General features: G+C 39.7%; 1 protein-coding gene across 1 annotated transcript in view; it reads left to right on the top strand.

The window, feature by feature from the left end:
* Positions 1-1,451: 1,451 nt before the first annotated feature.
* si:dkeyp-23e4.3 (rho GTPase-activating protein 7) overlaps positions 1,452-12,886 on the top strand; it is a 195,919-nt gene continuing 184,484 nt past the window's right edge. Inside the window, exon 1 of the mRNA XM_063053180.1 lies at positions 1,452-1,847. Coding sequence (XP_062909250.1) covers positions 1,733-1,847 — 115 coding nt within the window. The 5' untranslated portion in view covers positions 1,452-1,732. The remainder of the gene's footprint in view (positions 1,848-12,886) is intronic.

The following is a 12,886-nucleotide window of genomic DNA, read 5'->3' as shown; positions in this document are numbered from 1 at the left end:
CTTACTGATCACGCCTCCTGCATCCACATTCACATCATTCATGTACAGTATATTACAAACAGAACTGATCCCTGTAGACGCCACTAGTTGTAGGCAGCCAGTCCCTTTAAAACATTGAAGAGGAGGAATTTCCTTAGCAAGATGGTGGTGAATCTGTGCAATTCATTGCCGCAGATGGCTTTGAAGACCAAGTCATTGTGTATAAGTCATTGAGGATAAAGGGGAAGCATTTTAGGACCGAGATGAGGAAAATCTTCTTCACACAGAGAGTGGTGAATCTGTGGAAATCTCTGCCACAGGAAACAATTGAGGCCAGTTCATTGGCTATATTTAAGAGGGAGTTAGATATGGCCCTTGTGGCTAAAGGGATCGGGGATATGGAGATAAGGCAGGTACAGGGTTCTGAGTTGGATGATCAGCCATGATCGTACTGAATGGCGGTGCAGGCTCAAAGGGCCGAATGGCCTACTCCTGCACCTATTTTCTATGTTTCTATGTTTCTATATTTAAAGCAGAGGTTGTTGGGTGCTTGATTAGTAAGGGCGTAAAAAGTTACAAGGAGAAGGTAGGAGAATAAGGTTGAGAGGGATAATAAATCAGCAATGACGGAATGGAGGAGATACTTGATGGGCCGAATAGTCTAATTCTGCTCCTGTGTCTTATGGTCTAAACAACCCTTTGCTATCATTTCTTATGCCCAACTGCCGAGCTAGTATAGATCAATCAGCATCCAGGGAGGCAAAGGAATGCTCACCAATTTAGATCTAATCCTGTATCAGAATTAGATGCAATGGTCTCTACCTGAAGCATTGCCCATACTTTTCCCTCCACAGATGCTGCTTGACACATTGAATTCTTGCAGCAATCTTTGTTTTTGCTCCAGATTCCAACACTGCAGTCGCTTGTGTCTCCTTTGGGTCTAATTTACCAATTTACAGCATTTTGACAATATTTCCAAAGACAAACAAGAGCAAGATTTTTAAAATAATTTTTAAGCTGAAAAGCATAACAAAGTATGAAAGATCCAAAAACTGCATTTTCTCTTTGGGTGTCATATTATCAGAATTGTATTACATCTACTCCAGAAATTATGGTAACTATGAATTCATCTTCGGATTTTAAAAAAACACTGAAATGGATCAGCTGTGTCAAAAGCAGAACTCCTGTCACATATCAATGGATTACATTATGAAAAACTGTTCACACAGTTTTAAGACTTATTAAAGCCCTGTGCGTCCAAATGTTTGTCTTGTAACATTTCTTTTTGAATGTCTGACTCTCATTCAAGTGTACAGTGTGGCAGCTGTGATGCACGGCTGTGTTTAGTTGGGAGAGGAGGGGAGGGGGCACCTCGGTGGACTGCTGTTTCCTTTCCAGCCTGGCCTGACCCCAAAGCACTGGAGGAGAGGTTTCTGGAGAAGGGTGTCAGCAGATTACTAACAACTTCTCTCCACATCAGGAAATGGTTTGACCCAGTCTGTTTGTTACAAACTGGCTCTTTTTACTTGCAGGCTGCAGTTCTGCATCTGGTGTCTTTAGTGGAGATTTTTTTTCTGTCTCTCTCCGTTGCCTCTCTCTTCATCTTTCTCTCTCTCTCTCTCTCACACTCACTCTCTCTTTTTCTCTCTCTCTCTCTAAACATCTAGCTCTTTAATGGAATAGAAACAGTTTTTGTGTGTGAATGTGTGTTTATGTGCATGTCTGTGGGATTCAGCAGAGTGACAAGTAGGGAATGGCTCACTACTCCAAATCTCCGTTAAGACGTTCCTTCAGTGAACACATTAAGGATTCCACCAACAAAGCATGGGATATATTCTGGAAAAACACAAGAGAAAAAAGACTTTCAGGTCAGTGCGTCTCACTCTATTTCTACTGATATATTCCTCTGGAAGCATGCTGTTCAGTGCACAACAGTAATATTGATCATATGACTGAGCTGTAATATTTCCAAGGCTCAGCTCACTTCCTAATACCGATACTTAATAACTGGGCAGATTCAGGGAACACAGTAACTTAGGAGTGACTGCAGTGCTATGTATTGGTGTAGGTATATAGCTGGAAATTCTGTTGGAGTATAACCTGCAAATTAAAATTCTCCATAATATAGATGAGAGATATAATTGCTGGAACATATGTAAGTCATACACTGAAAGCTATAAGTTCAGTTAACCATCAAGTAGCATGTCTCTGCTTGTATGTTCAACTGTGACATCAATTAATCTGAAATATCATGAGCAGAAGCTAACGAATAAGCTCTTTCTTTATCTAAGAACATAGATAAATATTCTTACATATTTCTGCACAAAATTAATCCTAAATGTTTAACATCTTTAACCACCTCCAACTTTTTTTTTTGTTTTCCTTCTTCTCTGTCTCCTCCTACAACCAAAATCATTACCTCTGTCTATGACTACATCAATGAATTTCATTTATTCCAGTGCTCTGCCATTCTAACCTACCCCTCTCTACCTGTCAGACACAGATACATGTGTGATCACGTGTATACACACACACACACACACACACACACACACACACACACACACACAAAGCTTGTCAAATTAGAAGACTTTACCATTACAACTTGCAGTCTAAAATGAGGATTTCACACAGACTGAAATTCAGGAAAAGAAACATCCCCTCTTCTGGGATCCAAGTGTGATTCATTTAGATTCCAGTGAGAAAACAATTCAGTGAGGGTTTTTTTTTAACTCGCAATCAGGTGGGAGTAAGGCTGTTATAATTGGTTTCAATGTCTCTGAATTTTGATGAGGGTACTTCCATAAAGAACTACTATTTACCCATGATTTGCTCTATAAAAATACTTAATGTAAGTACATCTGTGAGTATTGGATGACTACAAGATCAGGCTTGGTTCTGAAGATCCCTTTTGTCTAAATATATTCATATTTCCTCCATTTATAAAGAATGTTTGAGTATACTGCGCCTGTAAAATGAATCAATGTCTTCAGGAGCACTGAGTAAAGTGCTATTTATTTTAATCAAATGTGACATATATAAAACTCCTGAGAACCTTTAAGTAGAAACATAGCATGCTCTCATGAAGTTTTGAAGTATTCGTGTAACTAATGAATTGCTAGTAAGATCTTACGTTAAATTTACAGCTAAAACAGGGGCCCTTAGGTAACTGAAAAAGGCAGCGTTGATTGATAAGGTGGTGAAGAAGGTGTATGGGACACTTGTTTTCATTGGCTGTGGCAGAGAATTTAAGAGCAGAGAAGCTGTGTTACAACTATATAAACCACTGGTTGGGCCACACCTGGAGTGCAGTGTGCACCTCTGTTTGCTACACTGTAGGAAGGATGTGATTGTATTGAAAGGAGATTCACTGGGATGTTGCGTAGATTGTAGCATTTTAATTATAAGGAGAGTCTGAATAGGCTGGTTTATTTTCTCTGGACCAGAGAAGGCTGAGGGGTGATTGGAAGATGGTAAATAAATTTATGAGAGGGTTAGACAGGGTAGAGAGTAAAAATCTTTTTCTCATGGTGGAAGTGTCTAAGACAAGAAAGCATAGGTTAAAGGTGAGAGGTGGGATCTGAGAGGATTTCTTTTTACACAGAGTGGTTGCAGTGTGGAATGTACTATCTGAATTGGTGTTGGGGTCAGATACGCTCACAACATTTAAGAAGCCTATAGATTAGTGTAGATGAGTGGCATGGAGGCGATAGGCCAAAGGCTCTGATTCATGCTGTATGAGGCTATGGCTCCACAATTCTATAACTCTGAAACAGTCTGTGTGCTTGTAAAGATCAATATTGTAGTTTATGTCCTCCCATAAGACATAGGAGCAGAATTAGACCATTTGGCCCATCAAATCTGCTCCTCCATTTCATCGTGGCTGATCCATTTCACTTCGAAGTTCAAGGTAAATTCATTACCAAAATACATATATGCCACCTCTCAACTGCATTCCACAGATTCACAGCTCTCTAGCTAAAGAAATTCCCCCTCATCTCTGTTCCAAATGGATGAACCCTACCCAGATGTTGTGCCCTCTGGTCCTAGACTCCCCCACTATAGAAAATATCCTCTCTCCACATTCACTCTATTTAAATCTTTCAATATTCAATAAGTTTCAATGAGATACCCCCTCTTTCTTCTAAATTCCAGTGAGTACAGATCCAGACCAATCAAATGCTCCTCATATCCAGAATCATTTTCATGAACCTCCTTTGAATCCTCTCCAGTTTCAGCACATCCTTTCCTAGATAAGAGGCTCAAAATTGCTCGCAATACTCCAAGTGAGGCCTCACCGGTGCCTTATAAAGCCTCAGCTTTACACCCTTATTTTTATATTCTAGTCACCTGGAAGTGAATGCTAACATTGCATTTCCCTTCCTTACCATTGAATCAACAGGCAAGTTACACTTCAGATTCCCAGATCCCTTTGCACCTCTGATTCTTTTTTCATTTTCTTTCTGTTTAGAAAATAGACTACATTATTATTCCTTCTATCAAAGTGCATGACCATACACTTCCCAACACTACACTTCATCTACCAATTCTTTGCCCATTCTCCTAATCTGTCTAAGTCATTCTGTATCCTCCCTGCTTCGTCAACACCACCTGCCATTCCACCTATCTTCGTATCATCCACAAACTTGGCCACGAAGCCATCAATTCTATCAACCGAATCATTGACATACAACATGAAAAGAAGCAGTTTCAACAAGGAACCCTGCAAAACACCACTAGTCACTGGTAGACAATCTAAAAAGGCTCCCTTTCTTAACGCTCTTTGCCTCCTGCCAATCAGCCAATGCTCTATCCTGTAATACCATGGGCTCTTATTATACTAAGCAGCCTCATGCGCAGTATCTTGGCAAAAGCCTTCTGAAAATCCAAGTACACAACATCCACCAATTCTCCTTTGTCTATCCTGCTTGTTATTTTCTCAAAGAATTCCAACAGATTTGTCAGGCAAGAATTTCCCTTAAGGCCTATTTTATTATGTGCCTCCAAGTACCCCAAAATGCCATCCTTAACAATCGACTCCAACATCTTCCCAACCACTGAGGTCAGGCTAACTGGCTTATAGTTTGCTTTCTTCCACCACCCTCTCTTCTTGAAGAGTGGAGTGACATTTGCAATTTTCCAGCCTGCTGGAACCATGCTAGAATCTAGTGATTCTTGAAAGATCTTGTGTTGGGCATGTGGCCAAGTGGTTAAGGCATTCATCTAGTTATCTCAAGGTCGCTAGTTCAAGCCTCAGCTTGGGTTTGGGCCCTTGAGCAAGGCACCTAATCACACATTGCTCTAGTCTGTGCGAGGAGTGGCGCCCCACACAGACTTCCAATCTGCGCCTTGTAAGGCATGAAAATGCCTGGCGCAGGCCTCTCATGGTCTGAATCGACGTTCCCTCCCTCCCCCTTGAAAGATCATTACTAAAGCCTACACAATCTGTTCAACTACCTCTTTCAGAACCCTGGGGTGTTGTCCATCTAGTCCAGGTGACTTATCTATCCTTCAGTCCTTTCAGCTTCCAAAGCATCTTCTCCCTAGTAATAGCAACTACACTCACTTCTGCCCCCTGACACTCTTGAACCTTTGGCATACTGTTAGTATCTTCTACAGTCAAGACTGATGCAAAATACTTAATCAGTTCATCTGTCATTTCCTTATCCCCCATTACTACCTCTCCAGCATCGTTTTCCATTGGTCCAATATCTGCTCTTCCCTCACTTTTACTCTTTATATATCAGAAAAATCTTTTTTTATCCTCTCTGATATTGTTGATTAGCTTACCTTCATATTTCATCTTCTGCAACACCCCCCCCATGGCTTTTTTAGTTGCCATTTGTTGGTTTTTAAGTTTCCCAATCCTCTAACTTCCCATTAATTTTTCCTGTATTATAGGGTCTTTTAAGAGCCTCCTGGATAGGTACATGGAGCTTAGAAAAATAGAGGGCTATGGGTAACCCTAGGTAATTTCTAAAGTAAGTATATGTTCGGCACAGCATTGTGGGCCGAAGGGCCTGAATTGCGCTGTAGGTTTTCTATGTTTCTATGTTTTTGTATGCTCTCTCTTTTACGTTTATGTTGACTTTGACTTCCCTCATCAGCCATGGGTGCATCATCCTGCCTTTAGAATACTTATTCTTCTTTGGGCTGTATCTATTCTGCACCTTCTGAACTTCTCACAAAAACTCCAGCCATTTCTTCTCAGCTGTTATCCCTGCTAGAATCCCCTTCCAACTAAATTTGGCCTGTTCTTCTCTTATGTCTCTGTAATTCCTTTTACTCCACTATAATACTGAAACATTTGACTTTAGCTTCTCCCTCTCAAATTGCAGGGTGAATTTTATCATATTATGATCACTGCCTCCTGAGGGTTCCTTTAACTTAAGTTCCCTAATCAAATCTGTTTCATTACACAACACCCAATCCAGAATTGCACTTACCCCAGTGAGCTCAACCTTCAGCTGTACAAAAACACCATCTCATAGGCATTCTACAAATCCTTCTCTTGGGATCCAAAATCAGTGCCAGCCTGATTTTCCCAATCTACGTGCATATTCATAACTATTGTAACATTGCCCTTTTGACATGCTGTTTCTATCTTCTATTGTAATTTGTAGATCTCATCCTGGTTATGTTTGGAGGCCTGCTTGTAACTCCCATCAGGGTCTCTTTACACTTGCATTTCTTTAACTCTAGCCACAACAATTCTCCATCTTCTGATCCTATGTCACCTTTTTCGAAGGATTTCATTTTATTTTTTACTAACAGAACCACACCACTCCTTCTGCCTACTTGCTTGTCTTTTCGATACAATGTATGTCCTCGGATGTTAAGCTCCCAACTTTAATCTTCTTTCAGCAATGACTCAGTGATCCCACAACATCACACCTGCCAATATCTATTTGCATTACAAGATCATCTACCTAATTCTGTATACTGTGTGTATTCAGATATAACACCCTTTTTGATTTTGGCCCACTGTTACACTGCAACTCATCCTACTGACTACAATTCTGCCCTATCATCTACCTATTCTTCCTGACAGTCTCATTGCTCACTACCTCTGCTCTTAAACTAACAGCCCTATCTTCAGCGCTATCACTCAGTTTCCCATTCCCCTGCCGACTTAGTTTAAACCCTCCCCCACGGTTCTAGGAAATCTGCCTGCAGGATACTCTTCCCACTCTGGTTCATGTATAATCCATCCCTGTTGTTCAGGTCTTACCTTCTTATGTGAGCATTTTCTTGTTGTTAAATAAATACTGTAAATGTGATGGCCAATTTCAACACAGGAATTTGCACATCTTTATTTGATAGCAGCCCCACGAGCTAGGACCTTTGTCTCCAGGGTTTTTGGGATTATCACCAAACACAAGTTGTTTTCCAAGTCTTACTTCATCCTAAAATGGAAATCTATCGCCATTCCTATCTTGCTTGCTGGGTTAAAATACTGGAACTCTTTACCTAACATCATAGTGTGTGAATAGTCACCCATAGAGATTGCAGTGGGTCAAGAAGCCAGTTCATCAACCTATTCCAAGGGCAGATAGAGATGAGTGTTAAATGTTAGCTTTTCCATGAGGGCACTTACATCCTGTGGATGAATAAAGAAATGAAAGAACCTATAATCAGTAAATAAATTAAATATCAATATAATCTCTTTTTGACCATTTGTTTGTTGAAGTAATACTGAGCAGAGCACCAAGTAAACTACCATACTACATATTCATTCCTTCATTATGTGTCATGTCATATGACCTGGTGTTCATGGTCTTGACCATGATTGGTGTTTGCCAGTCTTTTTCTACAGAAGTGGCTTGCCATTGCCATCTTCTGGGCAGTGTACTTACAAGATGGGTGGCCCAACCATCATCAATACTCTTCAGAGATTGTCTGCCTGCCTTCAGTGGTTGCATGACCAGGACTTGTGATATGCACCAGCTGCTCATACGACCATCCACCACCTGCTCCCATGGTTTTGCATGACCATGATCAGGGGGGCTAAGCAGGTGCTACACCTTGCCCAAGGGTGACCTGCAGGCTAGAGGAAGAAGGCCTTACACCTCCTTTGGTGGAGATGTATCTCCACCCCGTCACCATATTCTACGTATACTGATGTTATTCTTTTAAATCTGTCAGAACAACAAGCCTAGTTGCAGTGCACCAAGTACTTACCTTAATTTCACGTCAGCTGGTGGCCTGATCAGTGGAATGATTCACCATTTAGCGAGTCAGCCGGCTCTGTCTGCCCACTCACTAAAAACATTGGTCCCACACCGTGTCATTTGCAGGTGGAATTGCTCAGACTTCCGATTCCACCATTCATCAATCCAGCTCCACCGAGATCTTCCTAGAAATGAAACTGATGAACATTAACCATATAATTGTTTGCCCAAGGTATCAGCCAACAAAGCTAAGTATTTGCAGCAATCAACTAAATGAAGGTAGAAGCTGGCTCTAATATTTTTAAAAATTGAAAATATTTTTAAAGCTTTCCGGTCTCCCAGACAACTAACATGGATTGAATTGGCAATCTAGACTATGAAGGATTGGACAATCTAGTTCAGTGTCTCACACAAAAGGAAGCTGATTCCAAGAATGTAGCTTTCCTTCAGTTAAACATGACATGTAAGCTCAGGTGATGGGCTCAAACTGACAATGGGAGTTAAACTATGCATCATCACTTTTGGGCTATAATCTCATGAAAGAAACAGTATTTATATAAAAAAACAATCATTATCCAGATGTGAGTTGCATTCTGGTGACTCATTGAAAGAGTTTCTACATACAATATGTACAATACGTACAATCTGTGTAAGTTCCTGGCTTTAATCTAATTATTGTATTTAAATAATGACATAAAATGTTGAAACAGTGATGAATAAATATATCCTCGTTTGACCATCCGAGCTCCTCCAGCAACCTGTTTTTTTTTTTGCTACAGATTCCAACACCTGCTGTCTCTTGTATACCATCTCCATAAAACTTGGGTCATTCTTGAATTACTTGTGCAGTTCTGTGACCACATTGTAGGAAGGATGTGCTTGCACTGGAGTGAATGCAGAGGAGATTCACAGAATGGTGCCCGTATTGGAGCATTCCAATCATAAAGAGAGACTTTGAAATTTGACTGACTCTTCCAGTTCTTTCCAGTGTGGTGCATCCTTCCATACTCTTGCAGACCTTCTGAGTTTTGGATTTGACAATATGATACAGAATATTTAATTCTTTATTGTTTGATCTCAGCTATTTGTTGGTGTTAATTATATTTAGTGTTATGTTTACCCAGATCCTGGTCTGGTAAGGACATGCATCACTTTGGATCTTTGCCTTAGGGTGAAGATACAGATGATCAAGTCAGTTTGTCATTTATTAATGTTTGTCATGCTAATATGATGAGATGATAAATGGAAGAAAAATCAAATAATGCAATCAAATTGAAATAGAATATCATGACCTAAGTTTTATAGAGATGATATATAAATCCAGAGTCGGAGAGATACTGCTGGAAAAGTTCAGTGAGTCAAACAGCATCTGTGGTGGCAAAGGGATGTTACAGGTCAAGACCCTGTACCTAGATGGTGCTTGGCCATCTGAGCTCCTCCAGCAGGTTGTTTTTTGTTGCTGCAGATTCCAGTTCCTGCTGTCTCTTGTATATCATCTCTACAAAACTTGTTTATTCTTGAATTACTTGTGCAGTTCTGTTTTCACACTATGGGAAGGATGTACTTGCACTGGAGCAGGTGCAGAGAAGGTTCACAGTATGATGCCTGCAAGAGAGACTTGATAGGCTGGCTACATCTTCATTGTATGAAAGAGGTGGAGCTGGATTCAGAGATATACAAAATTATAAGAGAGATACAGGGTAGACAGTTACAGACATTTTGTCTTGGTGGCATTATCTAAATCAAAATCAGGTTTATTATCATTGGCGTATGTCATGAAATTTCTTGCTTTGCAACAGCAATATAGCACAATACATAAAATATTCTATAAGTTGCAATAAGAATTATATAAAAATAGAAATAATGCAAAAAGCAAGATAAGGAGGTAGTGTTCATGATTCATGGATGATTCAAAAATCTGAGGAAGAAGCTGTTCCTAAATCAATGAGTGTGTGATCTTTAGCTTCTGTACCTCCTCCCTGCTGGTATTCATCAGAAGGGAGCATGTCTTGGATGGTGACGATCCTTAGTGATGGATACTGTCTTCCTGAGGCACTACCTTTTGAAGATGTCTTTGATGGTGGGGAGGTTAGTGCCCATGTTGAAAGAAGATGATCCAAAAGAAGACAGTGTAATTATATGCTGATAGTTAGGAGGTTTAGAGGGGATTTATGTGGGATTTCTTTTTCCAACATAATGTGTGTTTGGATTCTGGAATGTGCATCTTAACAAGGTAGGCAAGGTAAGTAACTCTCACAACATTTAAGAAGCATCTAGATAAGAACTTGAAATGCCTTGGCATGAAAGGCAACAGACCAAGTGCAAATAAATGGGACTAATAGAGAAGTGCATTACAGTTAACATGGAACTGGTTGTCAAAGAGCTTGCTTTTGTGCTTGAAGACTCAATGATTCTGTCATAGAGTATTTCAAATGGTGGTTCAAATGAGTGAAAAGTAAAGATGCATAGTGGGAGAAGTCTGGTAGATTAAAATTTAGAAGGGAGCTGTAAATACAGAGGAATTACAAGAGGGAGATTCTAGATTTAGGGAGGCGATGCCTGAATGTCTTGCCACTAGAGCATGCAAAAAATTACAGAAACGTTCAAAGGATTTAAATCCATTCCACTGAGGCACTGGCAGTGAATGACATTAAAAATGATGAGCCAGCAAAAACCATGTGAATGGCGGTGATATGTTTCTGAAGACTAGAAAATGCAGATGCTGGAAATCTGAAATAAAAACAGAAAGTGCTGGAATTGCTCAGTAGGTCTGTGGAAATAAAAACTAAGATATCATTTCAGGCCAAACATCAGATATTTTTCTGTTGTATTTAGTTAGCTCCATTCCTGGAATACAAAACCTCTAATAATTGGTTGTCATAATATCAGTCCTTCTCATTTTTCTACAGCAACACAAAATGTGTGTGCTATTTAAAACCTGTATGCTTGAAAAAAAATCTCCCCTATCTAAATAGAAACTAGCAGAAGTCCCAGCAACAATTCAGTGCCTTGCCAATTAAAAAAAAATGGCACTTAAATCTTCTGTGAACGAATGCATTCATATTAAAGATACAACTACACAATGCACACATTGGAACATGATTTGGATTTTAAAATATTATTTTAAACCACAGTTGTAACCCAAGTGAGCTTAACTTAGCTGCCTTTAGGGTCATTGAAAAATAATAAATCTCTTCAATTTACGGCAAAACCACATAAACTTGAACCATCCGGCTCACTGCACTGTGGATTTGAGTAAAACCAGCACATCTGCCAATAAAGTAACTGTGAGTAGTGACTGTTTAAATTAGACATGACAGTTTCATACTGGATAATACACAGCGTGCTGTGTGCTTTAAGGCCATGATACAATAGCAAATCAATATGACATCACAAACCATGAAAGGGAACGTTCATCAGTCTCAGCTCAAGATGGAAGCTAATGACAACCATCACCACATACACAATCTGTGACAATCATGGGTAGCCACCTACATCAAAGAAACCATTCCTACTAATGTCAAATATAAAGGCTGTTCACAAGCCATTGAGTATTGTATTGATGTTTTGCCTCAGAAATTAAAATAATCTGATCTTGGCCCCAATATTTCAACCAGATCATCTTAGCTTTTGATTCGCTGTAGCTCAAAATTTTGTATTTGACACAATATCTACAGTTCTCTACAGTAGAAATTTCCAAGGGCTGACAAATCTCTGAGAGAAGAAGTTCCTCGTTGGCAACTCCTTGCCCTAAGAGTATCCTTCCTGGTTACTCCTAGACACTCTCATAGAATCATCTTTGCCAAGTTACTTTTAGATTCTTAATTGTTTTGATGATATCAACCCAGGAATCAAACCACTGAAACTTTGCTCCACTGCTTCTAAACAAAGTACTTCCTTTCTTAAATAACAAGGCCAAAGCTGTATACAGTCTCACCAATGTTCTTGTATAGTTGCACTAAGACTTCCTCATTCTTGTACTCTATCCCCATGCTGGTTAGGCTGACAATGTATTTATCTTTCTGATTATTTGCTGAACCCTCATGCTGACTGTGTGTGTTGTTCTATCTGTGTGTGTGTGCCTCTGAACATTTTGACCCAAAGGTGCAATTGTTAGTACTGCTGTCTCACAGCGCAAAAGAACCAGTTTTGATGCTAACCTTGTGTGTCGTTTGCGTGGAGTTTGCAAGTTCTACTTGTGACTGGGTTGTTCTCGGCAGGCTGCTCTAGTTCCTTACGAACCTATGAACAGCTGATTGATTAAGTGACTACAGTAAATTGTCCCTTAGTGTAGGTGAATGGCAAAAGATATCAAAGGACAACTAACCTGGCTCCTGCCTTTCAAAAAACACACAAATGGGGAAGGGATACAGGGAAACAGAGAGGAAATGGCACTAATGGAATTGATGTTTAAGGAATTAGCATGGATTTGATGGGCCAAATTGCCTCTTTCTATATTGTAGTAAGTAAGCAATTCCACTCATTGATATTTTCATGCCACTTAAATAATAGAATATAATCTTATTCTTCATACCAAGATTGATAACTTCATATTTCTGCACATTATACTTAATCACTGTCTTTTTGTACAATTGCTTATCCCACTTACATCTCCTTGTGTTCTCTTCACAAATTGCTTTCCCAGTTAGTTTTGTGACATCATCACCTTCACCTAAACACTACAGATTGAAAGTAGCTAATGCCCCATCCCTGATTCCTGAGGCACAGTACTGGCT

This window comes from Mobula hypostoma, chromosome 7 (genome assembly GCF_963921235.1).
Source record: "Mobula hypostoma chromosome 7, sMobHyp1.1, whole genome shotgun sequence".
NCBI lineage: Eukaryota > Metazoa > Chordata > Chondrichthyes > Myliobatiformes > Myliobatidae > Mobula > Mobula hypostoma.
This window is presented reverse-complemented; position numbering and strand designations above follow the sequence as displayed.